This window comes from Microtus oregoni, unplaced genomic scaffold (genome assembly GCF_018167655.1).
Source record: "Microtus oregoni isolate MIOR12 unplaced genomic scaffold, Mior012 000108F_ref0000382, whole genome shotgun sequence".
In the NCBI taxonomy this organism is placed as follows: Eukaryota; Metazoa; Chordata; class Mammalia; order Rodentia; family Cricetidae; genus Microtus; species Microtus oregoni.
Window position 1 is genome coordinate 795,063 of NW_024544726.1, and position 19,712 is coordinate 814,774.

The following is a 19,712-nucleotide window of genomic DNA, read 5'->3' on the forward strand; positions in this document are numbered from 1 at the left end:
TCAAAAAGATACATGCATTATGCTACTGAGTCAGAACCTTAAACATAGCAGGCCCTCAGTGTGTGTTTGTGCAGGGATACATTAATATGAAGAAGATAGTTATTCTATAAACCAATTCAACATTTGCTCTATTACATTTTAAAAATAAAATATTTGCACTCACAAAAACAAACCCAAAACTTAAAAACAGAAACCATCTTATAGGTAGTATCTGCCTCTGATTTATCTAGAGAAATCAGAACTCAAGTTCAAACAAGAATTAAAGGTAAATAGGATCAAGGCAATTTTTTCCAAATCAGGTTTTAAAAGTTACAATTTAAAATGGGAAACTGTGAAAAACAAGTATGTTTTAAAAAGTGATAACTGCTATTGTCTGTGAGGTTCTTGGCCCAGGAACAGTTCCTGCTCCTGCACTGAGGAGATCCATCCAGAGGGGTAAGTGTGTGCTCACCCAGCAGGAAGGTCCAGAAGGGAGTACAGGGCCCCTCCAACTCCTGCTGCAGGGGCTTCTTTGTTCCACATAACCCTGCCTCCCCCAGGCCTGCCTTATTGTCTGCAAGGTCCTTGGCCCACGAACATATCCTGCTCCTGAACTGAGGAGATCCAGCCAGAGGGCACTCCTTTCCATCTGCAGAGTCCTTAGATCCACCAGCAAGACTGGCTCCAGTGCTAAGGGGCCCTAAGAAAGGCCAGACCAAGAAAATTCCCCAAGTACACAGTCAGTCACAGCAAAGATTGGACCAAGACGCCAAGACTCTCCTGGCTGCATCTGAACGAAAAGATGGGCAAGCGCCAATGCAAGAATTCCCAACAACCTGAAAAGCAACTTGACAACACCAGAATCCAGTGATCACGCAACAAAAAGACTTGAACACCCTATTCCAGAAGAAGTAGAAGAAATAGACTTTAAATGTAACATTATGAAAATAATAGAGGACCTTAAACAGGATGTGAAAAACTGCTTTAAAGAAATGGAGAAGACAAACAAAAAGGTAGAAAAAAATAAATAAATCTCTCAAAGATACCCAAGAAAACCAAGAAAAAAACAATAAACAGGTAATGGAAACAGTTCAAGACTTGAAAAATAAAATAGAGGTAATGAAGAAAACACAAACCGAGGGATGGATGGATATGGAAAATCTGGGTAAACAAACAGGAACTACAGAGACAAGTAAAACCAACAGAATAAAAGAGAAAGAAGAAAGAATCTCAGACGCAGGAAGATACTATAGAGAAAATAAACTCATTGATTAAAGAATAGCAAATCCAACAAATTCTTAACACAAACATCCAGGAAATCTGGGACACCATGAAAAGACCAAACCTAAGAATAATAAGAGTAGAAGAAGGAGAAGAATTACAGCTCAACAAAATTATAGAAGAAAACTTTCCCAACCTAAAAAACATTCCTATGAAGGTACAAGAGCATACACAACACCAAATAGACTGGATCAAAAAAAAATCCCCTCACTATATAATAATCAAAACACAAAACATACAGAATAAAGAAAGAATATTAAGAGCTGCAAAGGAAAAAGATCAAGTAACATATAAAGGGAAACCTATCAGAATTACACCTGACTTCTAAATGGAAATCATGAAAGCCAGAAGGTCTTGGATAGATGTGCTGCAGACACAAAGAGACCATGAACGCAAGCCCAGACTACTATACCCAGCAAAGCTTGCATTCACCATCAATGGAGAAAACAAAATATTCCAAGACAAAAACAGATTTAAACAATACATAGCCACAAACTCAGCCTTACAGATCATACTAGAAGGAAAACCACAAACCAAGGAAACCAACAACACCCATAATAACACAAATACCTGACAACCCTCCACCTGCACAACTCAAAGAAGGGAAACACACAAACACTATCACCAAAAAAAAAAACTAACTGGAGTTAACAACCACTGGTCATTAATATCACTTAATATCAATGGACTCAATTCACCTATTAAAAAGAATAGGTTAAGAGAATGGATACGAAAACAGGATCCAACATTCTGCTGTTTATAAGAAACACACCTCAACCTCAAAGACAGACACTACCTCAGAGTAAAATGTTGGGAAAAGGTTTTCCAATCAAATGGATCTAAGGAATAAGTGGGTGTGGCTATACTAATATCTAACAAAATTGATTTCAAACTAAAATCAATCAGAAGAGAGGGAGAAGGACACTTTATACTCATAACAGGAACAATTCATCAGGAGGAAGTCTCAAACCTGAATATATACACCCCTAATATAAAAGCACCCACATATGTAAAAGAAACATTACTAGAACTCAAAGCATACATCAAACCCCACACTCTAAGAGTGGGTGATTTCAACACTCCTCTCTCACCAATGTACAGGTCAACCAGACAGAAACTTAACAGAGAAATAAGAGAACTAACAGATGTAATGAACCGAATAGATTTAACAGACATCTATAGAACATTCCACCCAAACAGAAAAGAATATACCTTCTTCTCAGCAACTCATGGAACCTTCTCGAAAATTGATCACATAATCGGTAGCAAAGCAAATATCCACAGATACAAAAAAAATTGTAGTAACCTCCTGTGTACTATCAGATCACCATGGAATAAAGTTAAAATTCAACAACAATGCTACCCCCAGAAAGCCTACAAACTCATGGAAACTGAACAGACAACTACTGAACCACCCCTGGGTCAAGGAAGAAATCAAGAAAGAAATTAAAGTCTTCCTTGAATTCAATGAAAATAAAGACACAACATACCCAAACCTATGGGACACTATGAAAGCAGTGCTAAGAGGAAACTTCATAGCACTAAGTGTTCACTTAAAGAAAACGGAGAAAGCACACATTAGACACTTAACAGCACACCTGAAAGCTCTCCAAAAAAACGAAGCAGACTCACCCAGGAGGAGTAGAAGACTGGAAATAATCAAACTGAGGGCTGAAATCAACAAAATAGAAACAGAAAATAATCCAAAGAATCAATGAAACAAAAAGCTGGTTCTTGGAGAAAATCAACAAGATTAACAAACCCCTATCCAAACTAATCAAACGGCAGAGAGAGAACACACAAATTAACAAGATCAGAAATGAAAAGGGGGACATAACCACAGACACAGAGGAAATTCAGAGAATCTTTAGATCTTACTACAAAAACCTGTATGCCACAAAATAGGAAAATGTAAAAGAAATGGACATTTTTTTAGATAAGTACCATATACCAAAATTAAATCAAGACCAGGTGAACAATCTAAATAGACCTATAAGTCACAAGGAATTAGAAACTGTCATCAAAAACCTCCCTACCAAAAAAAGTCCAGGAACAGATGGTTTTAATGCAGAATTCTAGCAGAACTTCCAAGAAGACCTAATACCTATACTCTTTAATGTGTTTCACAAAATAGAAACAGAAGAGTCATTGCCAAACTCCTTTTATGAAGCTACAGTTACCCTGATACCAAAACCAAAGACTCAACCAAGAAAAAGAATTACAAACCAATCTCACTCATGAACATCGACACAAAAATTCAATACAATACTGGCAAACCGAATCTAAGAACACATCAAAAAAATTATCCATTATGATCAAGTAGGCTTCATCCCAGAGATGCAGGGCTGGTTCAACATACAAAAATCTATCAATGTAATCCATCATATAAATAAACTGAAAGAAAAAAAACCATATGATCATTTCATTAGATGCTGAAAAAGCATTTGATAAAATTCAACACCCCTTTATGATAAAGGATATGGAGAGATTTGGGATACAAGGTTCATACCTAAATATAATAAAAGCAATATACAGCAAGCTGACAGCTAACATCAAATTAAATGGAGAGAAACTTAAAGCCATTCCACTAAAATCAGAAACAAGACAAGGCTGTCCACTCTCTCCATACCTCTTCAATATAGTGCTTGAAGTTCCAGCAATAGCAATAAGACAACATATGGGGACCAAGGGGATTCAAATCGGAAAGGAAGAAGTCAAACTTTCATTGCAGATGATATGATAATATACATATAAGTGACCTAAAACTCTACCAAAGAACTCCTACAGCTGATAAACACCTTTAGTAATGTGGCAGGATACAAGATCAACTTCAAAAAATCAGTAGTCCTTTATACACAAAGGATAGAGAAGCAGAGCAGAAATAAGAGAAGCATCACCTTTCACGATAGCCACAATAGCATAAAGTATCTTGGGGTAACTCTTACCAAGGAAGTGAAAGATCTACTTGACAAGAACTTTAAGTCTTTGAAGAAAGAAATTGAAGAGGATATCAGAAAATAGAAGGATCTCCCATGCTCTTGGATTAGTAGGATCAACATAGTAAAAATGGCAATTCTACCAAAAGCAATCTATAGATTCAATGCAATCCCTATCAAAGTCCCAACAAAATTCTTCACAGACCTTGAAGAATTGAGAGAATAATAACCAACTTTATATGGAAAAACAAAAAACCCAGGATAGCCAAAACAATCCTATACAATAAAGGAACTTCCGGAGGCATTACCATCCCTGACTTCAAACTCTATTACAGAGCTACAGTAATGAAAACAGCTTGGTATTGGCATAAAAACAGAGAAGTCGACCAATGGAATCGAATTGAAGACCCAGATATTAATCCACAAACCTATGAACACCTGATTTTTGACAAAGGAGCTATAAGTATACAATGGAAGAAAGAAAGCATCCTCAACAAATGGTGCTGGCATAACTGGATGTCAGCCTATAGAAGAATGAAAATAGATCCTTATCTATCATCATGCACAAAAGTCAAATCCAAATGGATTAAAGACCTCAATATCAGTCCGAACACACTGAACCTGATCGAAGAGAAAGTGGAAAGTAGACTGCAACACATGGGCACAGGAGACTACTTCCTACATATAACCCCAGTAGCACGGACAATGAGAACAACATTGAATAGATGGGACCTCCTGAAACTGAGAAGCTTCTGTAAAGCAAAGGACATTGTCATTAAGACAAAAGGCAACCTACTGACTGGGATAAGATCTTCACCAACCCCACAACAGACAAAGGCCTGATCTCCAAAATATATAAAGAACTCAAGAAACTAGACTTTAAAATGCTAATTAACCTAATTAGAAAATGGGGCACTGAACTGAACAGAGAATTCTCAACAGAAGAAGTTCAAATGGCCAAAAGACACTTAAAGTCATGCTCAACCTCCTTAGCAATCAGGGAAATGCAAATCAAAACAACTTTGTGATACCATCTTACACCTGTCAGAATGGTTAAAATCAAAAACACCAATGATAACCTACGCTGGAGAGCATGTGGAGTAAGGGGTACACTCATCCATTGCTGGTGGAAATGCAAACTTGTGCAACCACTTTGGAAATCAATGTGGCAGTTTCTCAGGAAACTGGGAGTCAACCTATCAACCTACCTCAGGATCCAGCAATTCCACTCTTGGGAATATACCCAAAAGATGCCCAGTCATACTACAAAAGCATTTGTTCAACTATGTTCTTTTATTTATTTATTTATTTATTTACTTATTTATTTATTATGCATACAGTATTATGCATACAGTGTACGTCTGCAGGCCAGAAGAGGTCACCAGATCTCATTACAGATGGTTGTGAACCACCATGTGGTTGCCGGGAATTGAACTCAGGACCTCTGGAAGAGCAGGCAATGCTCTTAACCACTGAGCCATCTCTCCAGCCCTCAACTATGTTCATAGCAGCATTATTTGTAATAGCCAGAACCTGGAAACAACCTAGATGCCCCTCAATGGAAGAATGGATAAAGAAAGTGTGGCACATCTACGCAGTAGAGTACTACTCTGTGGTAAAAAACTATGACATCTTGAATTTTGCATGCAAATGGACAGAAATAGAAAACACTATCCTGAGTGAGATAACCCAGATCCAAAAATATGAATATGGGATGTACTCACTCATTAGTGAATTCTAGCCATAAACAAACGACATTGAGCCTATAGTTCGTGATTCTAGAGAAGCTAAATAATAAGGTGAACCCCCCCCAAAAAAAACATATATTTATCCTCCTGGAAATTGGAAGTAGACAAGCTCGCCAGCCAAAAGTTGGGAGCACAGGGGTGGAGGTGGGGTGGGGGAAGGGGAGAGAGAAGGGAGGAGAGTATTGGAAAGAGCTTGGGAGTGGGATGGTTGAGATGGAGGAAGGGTGGATATGGGAGCAGGGAAGAAGATATCTTAATTAATGGAGCCATTTTAGGTTAGCAAGAGACTTGGCTCTAGAGGGGTTCTCAGGTTTCCAAGGGGATTTCCCAAGCTAGGTCCTTTGGCAGCAGAAGAGAGGGTGCCTAAACTGGCCTTGTCCCATAGCCACAGTGATGAGTATCTTGCATATCACCATAGAACCTATATCTGGTAAAAAAAAATGATGGAGATAGAGACAGAGACCCACATTGGAGCACTGGATTGAGTTCCCAAGGTTCAGATGAAAAGCAGAAGTAAGGAGAACATGAGCTAGGAAGTCAGGACCGCTAGGGGTGCATCCACCCACTGAGACGATGTGACTGATCTAATGGGAGCTCACCAAGGCCAGCTGGACTGGGACTGAACGAGCTTGTGATCAAATCGGACACTCTGAATGTGGCTGACAATGGGGACTGAATGAGAAACCAATGATGATGGCACTGGGATTTGGTTCTACTGCATGTACTGGCTTTTTGGGAGCCTAATCTGTTTGGATGCACACCTTCCTAGACCTGGATGGAGCAGAGAGGGGCCTTGGACTTTCCACAGGGCAGGGCACCCTGACTTCTCTTAGGACTGGAGAGGGAGGGGGAGTGAGAGGGGGTAGTGGGAAGGAAATGGGAGAAGGTGGAAATTTTAAATAAATAAATAAATACAGACAGACAGACTTTATGATGCAATCCAGTAAGAACATATTCCACCAGAAGCCAAAAAAGTCAGAGATAGCCCCTGATGCTACTGTTAGGAATCCCACAAGAATACCAAGATATTTATCCATATAGATAGAGGGGGTGGAAAATCTATGTCAGACCCATACAAGCTCTAAACTCTCAGAGCCCCCATGAGTCCTAATCAGTTGGTTCTGTGGTCATGTTCTCATAATGTCTCTGAACCCTCTGGTTCCTCTGATTTTTCTTCTCCCTCCTCTACAGGACTACCAGAGTAGTCTAAAGTTTGTATTTGGGACTCTACGCCTGCTTTATTACATGTTGAATGAGGTCTCTCTGGCCTCTTTCATGACTTGTGAACTGCAGTTATAGTACATATGTTATGCATAAACATAAGATGGCAAATAGCAGATTCTCCCTACAAGTTCACTTAGAAAGGAATAACATTATTACACATAGACTAATGAAAGATTGGCCAGACCAGCCTAGCTCCCGTGGCTTCTGGATGGGTTCCTGGGCGTGTATGAATAAATTGTTGGTGTAATTAAGAGTAAAAAAAGTGATAACATTCTAAGCTTTGGGGACTAGAGCTCTAGTGGTGGAATGCTCTGTTTGCACACTTAAAGCCCTGGATTTGATCACCAATGCCACCCAAAACCCAATCTAACCTAATAGTCTCTGAAACAATCTGACATGAGCCCACAATAAGCTAATCTAACTTAAAAATAAATATATAATAAGCCTTAGTAAAGATATATGTCTACAAATCTAAAGCAAAATACTCTTAAGAAAGGTAGAATAGGATAATAAGGTAGATTAGTATAACTATTTGTAAACTATTTTAGCAACTATTAGTTTTAGAGAATTTATATTGGTATAGATTCTTGTATAGATACAAATGTAAAATAATTTTTGTATTCCTAAGATAATTTATATATTGATACAAATTCAAAATTATATTTGTCATGTTGTATATGTTGCTATTTCTGTTTGCAATGTTTTACACACAAATATAAAGTTATTTTTGTCATAATGAATGTATTTTTTTACTTCTGCTTAAGATATTTTATATATTGATACAAATTAGAGATATTTTAGTCATATTACATTTTTCACCTCTGATTATATGTTGTTACAATTTTGAGATCATTGTCCTCATGCTGTACATGTTTGAAGATGGTTTATTTTATTTTTATCATGTGAAGCTTTAGTCCTCAAGTTATATAGGTTATTAAGAATTACAGGTTAATAGCCACCCATGTTTGCCATACTTGTTAGTTCTCTAGATACAGAGATGTACTCTCCATAGATAGGTAATCTTCAAGCACTTCAAAGACCTACCTACAGAATATGGCATTTAAATGTTTTAATAATTTAGAATTCTGTTGACATGAGACATAACTGCTCCTGGCAACATCAATTTACTCCAGAGAGAATGATGGGCAGTGAAGACACTCCATATGGAGCTTGTTTTCTTCTGGGCAAATCTGGCTTATTGGGCAAAGAACTGCCCTTGCCTCAACTGCTGACTTACAATAAGCACACTGTCCAATCTGAACAAGTAGGATACAAGGAAAAGTGACTACTGAATCTAAAAATGATCTGTCAGATACTCTAGGTCTATAGCCAAAGTTGGTTGCCCTAGTGTTACAGAGAAATTTTGGGTGACTGTCCAGGTAGCCAGCTGTTTCTGTCATTTCTTACATATTTTGGAAGTCGCTTGCTTGCACTTCCTGCTTAATCAGGTAATATTATTTTCCTTCTCAGGTCTTGGGGGGTTGAAGACTAGATAGTCACAGTTACTATCCTCTTTTATCTTAGCTAAGACATTTTAGGTACAAGACATAGGCTCCTCCTCAAGACAGGACAGCTATTGGAATAATCTCTGTTATTTGCCATTACCTATAGCCTGGGCATTTAGTATGTGTTTCTTGTTTGATATTGTCCTTATTGTTTGTAGTTTTATTTTGTGTATGTTATTACCCTTTTTTTCTGGACAATACTTAATAATTGCTCTTATTGTATATAGTTTAATATTAGGCTAGAACCTTCTTATTTATACAAAAAAGGAAGTATTGTATGATTTCAATCCATTTAGTCAATGACTTGGGGCAACAAGCTCTAGGGCGTGGCGTTGTCTGCGAATGACAACTGATAAGCTGAGGGTGAAGGGTCTCTTGCCTTTGCTCGTGCTCACTTGGATGGTACGAGTGGAGCAGGCAGCTTGCTGTTGGTTCCCCTTCCCCTTAAGTAGAACTGCAGTGGTATCTAACCTGTCCTGTATCAGTGTTTACTCCCATTTTACACCTAAACAAATTCTTTTGAACCTCTCTCAAACTGTCATGGATTGACACTACAGATGTTACACGTGGTCTACATGATACTGGAACCTTACTAAATTAAATCACATAATTCTGGGCACATAGCTATTCATATATAATAAATCAGTTCTATGTGGGAAAGAAACCATAAAAACCAAAAAACAACAACAACGAAAACAGCTTTAACAAATCACACAAACCACCAGAACCAATTTTACTTACTTCCAAACTGAGAGAGAGAGGCACTTTCCAGCGTGATACCTTTCCACTTGTACAAGGTCACCCCACCTCTCTCGGATTAACATCAGAGTCTGGGAATGTAACACTTCTAATTGAAGAGATAAGCAGAAACAATCTGATTTATCATGTTAAGAAAATCAAATATAATATGCTATTCAAGCAGGCAATAATCACAGGCAAATGTCATCTAACAAGGAATCTATGCCCAAAGAGCTAGAAATGAAGGAAGTTTTTGGAATCATCTTGGTCTAATGACTCATCCTAAATAAGACAAAACCTGTGGTTGCCTGAAATTATATTCTCAAATGACAAATCATAAGAAGTAGTAAAATATGTGGCATAATTTTAGAAAAAAGGTTGACAATTTTGGCCTAAATAAACAAAACTAGGTCCAGGTTTATCCCTTAATTCATCGTTTAGAAAATACAAATTGATCAAATAACACATTTTCACCAAAATGGTACCTCTTTTTGAGACAGGTTCTCATTATGTAATGCAGGCTGGCTTTGAACTAGCTACAGAGCCTTGCCTCTCAGGTGCTGAGACTATAGGCATGTACCACCTTGCCCAGCAAACAATACTACTTCTAAGTAATCACTTTTAGGAGTTGCCTGCAAAGTCGTCGGTAAAATTTGCTATCAGTCTTATTATAGATATATCATTAATGTTCATACTGGCTGGTTCTCCATGCCTATTTCTATTCAAAAGAGATGAGGTACGGGAAGGAGAGACCAGATTACTACACTCAGGACAAAGGATAAACAGAAAATGTAGAGGAAAGAGGAAGACAAAATCCTTACAGTACATGTCTCAAATTTCAGAAGGATACGTAGGCAGTTGTACATGTCCTGAAGAGGTTTCTCATCAGCAAAGAGCCTAGACTGCACCAACTGATGGATAAAGTCGATTTGCATGCTATGAGCCAAAGCTCGGCCATCTTCCATTGGTAGAAGAAAAGAAGGCAGTTAATTGGAAAGAGAGGTCAGTATTATAACATTAACCGACGAAGTGTACACTCAAATTTAAAAATAAATTTAAAATTAAAAAAAAAGAGGAACCAAGATTATCTTGAGAAAACTACAGAACATTATACATTGGGAAACACTGAAATTTCTCCAGTCAGTAGGTAATTATGATCATCAAAATTTTGCTTCAAATTACAAAATACATTGCTACACATTTTTCTGCAGGAATACTTCAATATAAAAATGCCAAACCATAAATAAACAAATAAGTAAATAAAAGTTAAAGAAAGAAGAATGACAAGACTAAGACGATTTACCTCCCGTTTCCTTATCCTCAACTAGAATTTCTAGCTTGAGAAGGCGCCATGGAACTTCTGGATCATCACCCATTACTGTCAAGGTTGCTTCAAATTCTCCTTCAACTCGAAACTTCACATGGCCATTTGCTTTTAGAAGAGGAAGAAGTGGACATTGCTTTAAAACAATAAGCTTCTGGCTAATCTCCAAGTTTCAATCTCATTTATGAAACATTTTAAATGGACTGTAAGCTCTGTCCTAAGTGTTGAAACAAGCCCAATGGTTCAGACATAGACAGTAAGCAATGTCTAGGTCATTGAGAAACTAAAGGCAACTACATATAAATAAATAGCACAGCATGTTCTCCAGGGTCAACTTTGGGGCCTCTTTTCTCTTTCAGCCTCGAATAATACCACTAACTCCCCCCAGAAACAAATACCAGCACTGTATGTTTAGATACTAAAAAGAAAAAAAATGGATGGCAAATCATAGGTTCAAATACCACAAAAATTAAAACTTTATCTACTTGTTCTATGAACAAAACCCAAAAGGACATTTAAGAAAATATTCTTTTAAAAAATTTTATTTATTTATTATGTATACAGTGTTCTGCCTGCATATATGCCTGCAGAGGGTACCACATCTCATTATAGATAGTTGTGAGCCCCCAAGTGGTTTCTGGGAATTAAACTCAAGACTTCTAGAAGGACAGCCAGTGCTCTTAATCTCTGAGCCATCTTTCCAGTGTGAGAAAATATTTTGTTTGTTTGTTTGTTTGAAGACAGGATTTCTTTGTGTAGGCTTGGTTGTCCTGGAACTAGCTCTGTAGACAAGCTTGGACTCAGACTCACAGAGATTCACCTACCTCTGCCTCCCAAGTGCTGGAATTAAAGGTTTGCATCACCACTGCCCAGTGAGCTCAAAAACATATTCTTACAAAAAAAAATTTCAGGTACATACCCACTGTAAGATTTGCTAGCTGTGGAGGAAGATCTGTTGTTACAAGCCTATGTCTAAGAATCTGATTAAGTTGATGAAGTGTGGCTTGTTTCTCAATTTTGGTAATTGGGTCTGGAGGAATAATTTTATCCTACAAAAAAAATAATATACAGAAAGATGAAATTGTTTATCTGCACTTGTCTTGATACATTTTCTTACTTTACTCAAGACAACCACAACACTCATTTCTGTTATCTACATCTAATAATAGTGACTATGCATTTGAATGCAAATAATTCTGTCACCTTGCCAAAACCATGTTCTTCCTCGTGCTCCATTTATGACACCAAATTAATATCACATGACTTCCTCTAGTTCCTAAATGTATAGAAAACAATAGCACCAATTCATTCAACTACCATAATACATTTTGAATGCACTTCCAAAATGCTACGGCTGTGCCAATTATTTTCACACCTGAAACAGACACCAAATAATATTTGCATATCTGCTCACTCCCAACAAGGACAGGGAAAGGGGAGGAAATGGAGGAAAAAAAGGAAAAAGAAAGGAGGAAAGAAAAGATTCCCCAGTTCAATATCTACTCACATCGTAGCCCCAATTTATTTCAAACTACCACACGTTTACTTGTAGAGAAAAAAACAACTATATAAACTAGTTTTTAAAATATTGTTTTTCCTATGCTGCATAATCTAAACCCAAAGTCTTGAACTTGTACGAGTACAGGAGCAAAGCACTTACCCTGATGCAGGTTGGAAGTCGTGGATAAGAGCCAGTAGTCAGCACATCAATGGCATATGGGATAGCAAAACTAGGCAGGCGTGCAAGGACCAGTGCATCTCTAGCTAAGGAGGCCAAGCGATCAGCGGTGTCCACAAACAAGATAGCTTGCTGATCTAAAAAGCTTGAGATCATCTTTAAAGCAAAGGGTAAATAAGCTGCCTTGAAAATTGCTTTCTTCATTAAATACCATTAACTCACTCCTAAGCAAGTTTCAAAAGATATTAAAATAAGTGTTTATTTGTATGACACTAAAACAGTACTTTTCTTTCATTTTTCCACTTTTGACACCACTCATACATAATACCAAATATTAAGAAAAGAGAAAAATAAAATGGTTTTAACGTGATAGATTTCTAGTGTTGGGCAGCAATAAAGTAGTTAAAATCATGGACTCCAAGACTGCCTTGATCAAAATTTTAACTCTAACTTACTAGTCCTGTCCACTTTGACAAATAGGTCAACCTTTCTATGCCTAAGGTTTTCAGCAGTAAAATGGAGGTAAGATTCCCAACCTCATGAAGTTGTTCTGAGAATTAAGTACCACATACTTAATCTTCAGAACATAGAAAACACTAAGTACATACTGCCGGTATGAGATCCGGGCAACTTTCTACCCAATACAGAAATTCTATCAGTTCTCTATTCAATACACTAGTAGAGTCATCACAAGACTGAAATACTTTCTCTTTCAAACCTTTAGTTCTGTTTTACATCAATACCTAGCATTCCTTTCGCTCATGTCCTTCAAACAAGCTTCTGGTAGACAACTTAAAACACTGTAACCCAGAATTAATGCAATAGAGCATCATACCCTGACAGTGATCTGTATCTTCTTTTCATTTCTAGTTATTTTATTATCTAATTTCTACAACCCTATAATTACTATCACCTTAGAGATAAGAAAAATAGATTCACAGGTAAAGACCTTTTATTTCTTAGTTAGAGCCAGAAGAAATGCTACCTTTTGTAACTAGTGCAATAGTCTATCAACACCACCAACGCTAAATTCATATTCATAGCCATGAAACTAATAAACAGTCTCAACTGCTGAATTCATTTTATCTTGGATTTAGGCCATTTTAAAATTTTTCAGGACTGGAGAGATGGGTAGGTGGTTAAGAGCACAGGCTGCTCTTCCAGAGAACCCAGGTTCAATTCCCTGTACCCACATGGCAGCTCACAACTATCTGTAACTCCAGTTCCAGGGGACCTGACAATCATGGCAAAACACCAATCCACATTTTAAAAAAATTTAAAAAGAAATTTTTTTGGTGGTGGTGCTCACTTCTAATATCAGTACTCAGGAAGAGGTAGGCAGATCTGTGAGTTTGAGGCCAGACTGGACTACAAAGAGACTTCCAGGACAGCCAGGACTGTTACACAGAGAAAGCCTGTCCCGGAAAAAAAAAAGAATCTTGTCACTTTGCTGGGTGGTGATGGTGCACACCTTTAATCCCAGCACTTGTAAGACAGAGGCAGTTGGATCTCTGTGAGTTTGAGGCCAAGCCAGGTCTACAGAGCAAATTCTAGACCAGATAGCCAGAGTGACAACACAGAAACGCTGTCTAGGAAAAAAATATCTTATCACTCAGGAGAAAAGGTTCCTTATCACTCAGGAGAAAAGGTTCCTTATCACTCAGGAGAAAAGGTTTGTAAGGCCGGTTAAGAGAAAAGAAAACCAGAGAACTTCCCTCTGGGAAGATGGGAGATAAACTGAGATAACAGTTTATCTAGCCTGTAGATCTGTGTAATCAGGTCCAGATACTCTAAACTTAGAAAGCAAATTAGTCAAATGGTGGTGGCTTTTGCCTTTGATCCTAGCACTTGGGAGGCAGAAGCAAGCAGAGACCAGCCTGGTCTACAGAGCTAGTTCCAGGACAGCCAGGGCTGTTACACAGAGAAACTCTGTCTCAAAAAACCAAAAAGGAAGGGAAGAAATCAAATTAATGCTAATGCTTTAGTTTTGAGCAACTTATTAGTAAACCTAGTAATCATCATGGTTTTTAAACATATTTGCACACCAACTATCAATTTGGTTAAAAATTGTTAGACTTTGAGCAGTGAATGGACATTTCTCTAAGGAAGAAATACAAATGGCCAATGAAAATATGCTCATCATCAGTCAACAGGGAAATAGATGCTGAAACTTTAGTGGAAGGCAGGCATGGTGGTACATGCCTGTAATCCAGCACTCAGTACACTGATGCAGGAAGATCACAAGCTTGACTTCAGCATAGACAACACAGCAAATACAAGGCCAGTCTAGACAACACAGTAAAATACTACCTCAAAAAAGAGACACAGGGAAATCAGTCAGGATGTATGAATAGACAGTGAAAACCCTAGTGAGATATGACTAGCTTGGCTAAATTCAAAGCAGTTTAATATTATAGATATGGAAAAATTAGATCCTTCATATATTGCTGGTGGGATTGTAAAATGGTACAACCATTTTAAAGAACAGTCTAGCTGATGAAACAATTATCTATGATACAATCACTTTACCTTAGGTATGTATTCAAAAGAAAGAAAGGCATACACAAAAAAACTTTGTAACATTATCGATTCCAACTAGAGAAGAGATAAAACAAAATGAGGGTTTCTGTGCAATTCAATATAAATGAAGTACTGACACATACTAAAAACATTATAAAGAAGCCTTTGAGAAAACACATGAATCCATTTATAAGAAATGTTTAGAGTAGGCAAATTCAAACAGATAAGTAAGTAGGTTAATGGTTGCCTATAGGTAAGGGCTAGGAGCAATAGGTAAATGGCACAAGCTTTCTTTCTGTGGTGATAAAAATTCTAAAATTGTTCATGATGATGGACATATCAATCTTTGATCTTTATCCTCCTTTTAATTTGCGACTTTTGCATAAGTTTTGGTTATAATTAGGCAATCAAGTGAAAGAGGCTAAGCAAAGACAACAGGCTAAAAACTGAGGTGAAATGTAAGAAACACAACTGTGCTGTAGATTCTTTGTAGAGTGGGATTTTTGGGAAATAAGCACCTTCATCAACTTACAAAGAAAAATTCTCCATTAATATATTTTCAATTTACAAGAATGCTAAGAAAATAAATATACTATGGGACCAAGCCAGGTAGCTGTTCATTTTTATTTAAGAAGCTTAATAAATCTCAGAGAATTTTTGAAGTTCTCATACATAATTTAGCTAGTACCAATTTGTTAATCTGCTTTAACCTATGAAAGCTAATAACCTTTTTTTAAAAAATAATTGATTTTATTTTAGGTGTATTGGTGTTTTGACTTTATGTATGTGAGTATGTCAGATCTTCTGGAACTGGAATTACAGGCAGTTGTGAGCTGCCATGTGGGTCCTGAGAGTGGAACCTGGGACCCAGTGGTCTTAACTGGCCTGAAAACTAATAACCCTTTTTTAAATGTCATTAAATAAAAGAAAGAAAACAAAAAATGGAATTCTAACATCATTGTGAAGCTTAGTATAGCTCTGCACTTCCTTTCCATTCACAAATTTAAATGACAGCATCTAGACATACATTTGGTCTTGTAGAGCTGAACTTAAAAAGGGAACCTTAATTAAAGTAGGAAAATGCTGTCTGCATTTCAGTACTTTATTCACTATCTAACTACCCTTCCCAGTATGAACTCATTAGGAGTGATTGAAGTAAAACAAGAGGCAGTGTTCCTCATCTGTGAACACTGAATCATCCTCCCAAGTTTGCTCAGTAAGCTCATTCAAGGACCCTAGCTTGTCCTCTTCACATTCTTAGCTTAAAACTTGATTGGTTGTTGTTGTCATTGTTGTGTGGAAACAGGATCTGTTGCTAAAGTCAACTGACTATGTAGCTAAGGATGATCTTAAACTTTTGATCTTTCTGCCTTCATCTCCCAAGTGCTGGGATTACAGGCAAACATCACCATGACTGGTTCATGCAGCACTAGAGACAAGTACATGCTCTAAAAGTACTACCAATTGAACTACATTTCCAGCCCCTTAAAACAGTTTTAAGGGCTAGATTTAGTGTTTGTTACACTTCACTCTAAGAAGTCATTTCCTTGAATTAAGAGTAATTCAACAGTCAAAAGACTATGAGCTTCCTGAAGACAGGGACTATGCTTTATTCAAGTCATTCCCTGCTATCTCTTATAACACGAGTTCAGTAGTTTCGGAGCGTGAGTAAATGAACTAACAACTGAACAGATACACATCATCATCAGTTCTGTGACTTTGAAGAAGCCATGTATTTTCTAGAAATCATATCAATCTCTTCTGTGAAAATAGAAAATACAGATTCTGCCATTCTCATCAGGACATCAGAATCAATAAGCAAACTTTGAGAGAACCTTACAAACTCTAGCTCAGTGGTTCTCAACCTACCTAAGGCTGCAACCCTTTAATACAGTTCCTCATGTTGTGGTGTCCTCTAAGCATAAAATTATTTTTGTTGCTACTTTATAACTGTAATTGTGTTACTGCTATGAATCATAATGTAAATATTATTGGAGATAGAGGGTTGTCAAAGGGTTTGCAACCCACAGGTTGAGAATCGCAGCTCTAAAGACTCATAAAATTTTGTTTTTTTTTTTTTGTTTTGTTTTGTTTTGTTTTTGGTTTGGTTTTTTGAGACAGGGTTTCTCTGTGGTTTCTGGAGCCTGGTAACCATTTCTCCCTTTTAGTTCCTCAAGTAATGTCTTCTAGGTATCTCCTCATCTTCCTTTTGATCAAGTGTCCAAAAATAAATACTATGCTTCCGCAGAAATTCATTTTGGAATTTCATAAAGGAACATGATTATTGACATCAGTAATAACATTTAATCAAGAGATGTTAAAGCTAAAATTGTAAATTATGCAAAACATTTCAAGTTATTTTGCTTCTTTCAAGACAGCATCATGCCATGTAGTCTCACTAACCTGGAATTTTTTTTTTCGAGACAGGGTTTCTCTGTAGCTTTGGTTCCTGTCCTGGAACTAGCTCTGTAGACCAGGCTGTCCTCGAACTCACAGAGATCCACCTGCCTCTGCCTCCCGAGTGCTGGGATTAAAGGCGTGCACCACCACCGCCCGGCACTAACCTGGAATTTACAACTGTCTTTTACACAGTTTCCTGGATGCTAAGATCACAGACATGTGTTACCATGTCCAGCTTTCAAAAGTTATTTTATAAAGTAAAATCAAGTTTAACTCACCGCACACTTTTCTACTTTGCCAGCATCATTAGCCCATTTTACTAAAGCTAATAATCGAACGAAGAGTTGACGTGTCCTGCTAGCAAACTGTACAATTTCTATTTTCCTGTAAGATAAAATAATTCTCATCTGAAACCAGCACATTATATCTCACAATCTGTTTCAAATCTAAATTTTTAAAGTATTTGTTTACAAACACAACAAACTTAACCTAAAATATTTATATAAATATTTTCATCTCTTCTTTGGGTCCTTCTTGTCTGAAACTTTGACCACAGCGCAATAGATCCAATAGGAGTTTTTCCACAATAAACTACATTTTTAAACTAATTTTTATTATAATAAATGATTCTTATATATTAAATTCATGGATATGAGGTAGTGGACGTTAAATGAGTCAGAAGAGACTAATTTAGGAGCTATGAAGTATAAATTTCTTAACTGAAACTCCTGTTAATTAGTTACCACTTTGGTTAGAGGAGTTGAAATATATTCTTTACCAAAACTTGGAAGTGTGTTCTTTCTACAAAATCAAGGGTTATTTCCCAAGTTGCAATGGCATAACTGAAAAAAAACTTAACAAAGAACTTCAGTATGAACTCTTCACACCAATTTCAATGGCAAAGTTCACTACCTTAGCCAAATTAAAGACAAGCTGAAAGTAAAAGGAAAGTAGGTCTTTCCATATCTATTTTAATACTGTACTCACGTCTATGCTTTTTCACCCAGCAATCATCCATATTTTTATCATCTCATGAAGCTTTAAGAGCTTCATTAAAAACTCTCTGCCTATGTTAGCTAGAGCTCTTTACTTCAGGACCACTACACAACTGATAATCATACCTTTTATTGTCTAAGACATTGGAAAAAAAGAAAACTTCAACATGCCAAGACTAATGGCAAAACCCAGAAGAATACCAACCTACCTCCAAGTGAGATGAATTTATTAATTTTAATGTGACTTTGCAATGAACTACAAGTCTCTGCATCTTGCCAATAACATCACCATGACGCAATGCATGCAAGTAAGTTTTTGCTGAAGTCTAATGCTGACTGAATACGTCAAAGTCAAGCTGCTACTGAGAGTGTAGAAGGACCACACACAACCTGAAAAGCTTCTTTAAGAACAGTCAATACCATGATTACTGGAAACAGAAAAAGAAAAGCCAAGGGCGCACTTAAGGCTCTTTGTCAGTGTCTGTCAAGGATTATAGAAGAAAAACAAGCAAGACTGTGACACAACACAAGTGCTAAAATTACATTGACTTCTGACAGGGCTGGGGTTGGAGCTCAGAATATAAGGCTCTGTTCAACCCCCAACACCACACAACCACCTGGACACTGCCTACAACAGGACTCAGAACATCAGTGCTGCTCCTCTCTAGGTTTGTCTAGTATATTTTTGCCTAAATATGCTCCTCTATCAAAAAGATGTCCTTCTCTAGAAGCTACTGTAATGTGGATTTCTGACACCGCACTGTCTCAAATGATAGGGCACATGAGTTAGTTCTCTAAAAGCCCAGTGGTCTTTCCTACCCCACAGCAGCTAGAACAAACCTAGCTTATTTCCTTCTTTGAAAACTGACCAGCCAGCCGGTCTGTTGGTTGTAGTAGCCCACGATTTTAATCCCAGCACTCAGGAGGCAGAGGCAGGCAGATTTCTGTGAGCCAGGACTACACAGAGAATCCCTGTCCTGAGAAACAAGAAACAAAGCCACACTACAGGTAGATCTCTGTGAGTTCAAGGCCAGCCGGGTCTACAACAGCGAGTTCTAAGACAGGCTCCAAAAGATGCACAGAGAAATCCTGCCTCGAAACAACAACAACAATTTAAAAAAAAAAAACTGACCAGCCAAGTTATTATATAGGTTAAGTTTCAGTAGTGTCTTCCAGCTCTATCTTTTTGATTTGTGTCTAAGTCTACAAACAGAGCATGTGGTGTTAGTAATGAAGAGGTAGTCACTAACGAATATTATAAACTGCCCTAGTGACTTGGCCTTTAAAACCAATACCAAGGCGCATTGGTAGTATGAAAGATATAATGAAGTTAGCTTTGTATTATAGTCCCAATTTAAACCCCAATAACATAATCTCCTTAAAT

General features: G+C 37.4%; 1 protein-coding gene across 1 annotated transcript in view; it reads right to left on the reverse strand.

Moving 5' to 3' along the window:
* The window catches only part of LOC121443490 (mediator of RNA polymerase II transcription subunit 14-like), a 94,213-nt gene that overhangs the window by 67,892 nt on the left and 6,609 nt on the right, over positions 1–19,712 (reverse strand). Inside the window, exons 3-8 of the mRNA XM_041645233.1 lie at positions 17,612–17,717; positions 12,396–12,569; positions 11,655–11,784; positions 10,715–10,843; positions 10,262–10,369; positions 9,415–9,547 (exon numbers count right to left, since the gene is read on the reverse strand). Of these exons, the coding sequence (XP_041501167.1) occupies positions 9,415–9,547; positions 10,262–10,369; positions 10,715–10,843; positions 11,655–11,784; positions 12,396–12,569; positions 17,612–17,717 (780 nt within the window). The remainder of the gene's footprint in view (positions 1–9,414; positions 9,548–10,261; positions 10,370–10,714; positions 10,844–11,654; positions 11,785–12,395; positions 12,570–17,611; positions 17,718–19,712) is intronic.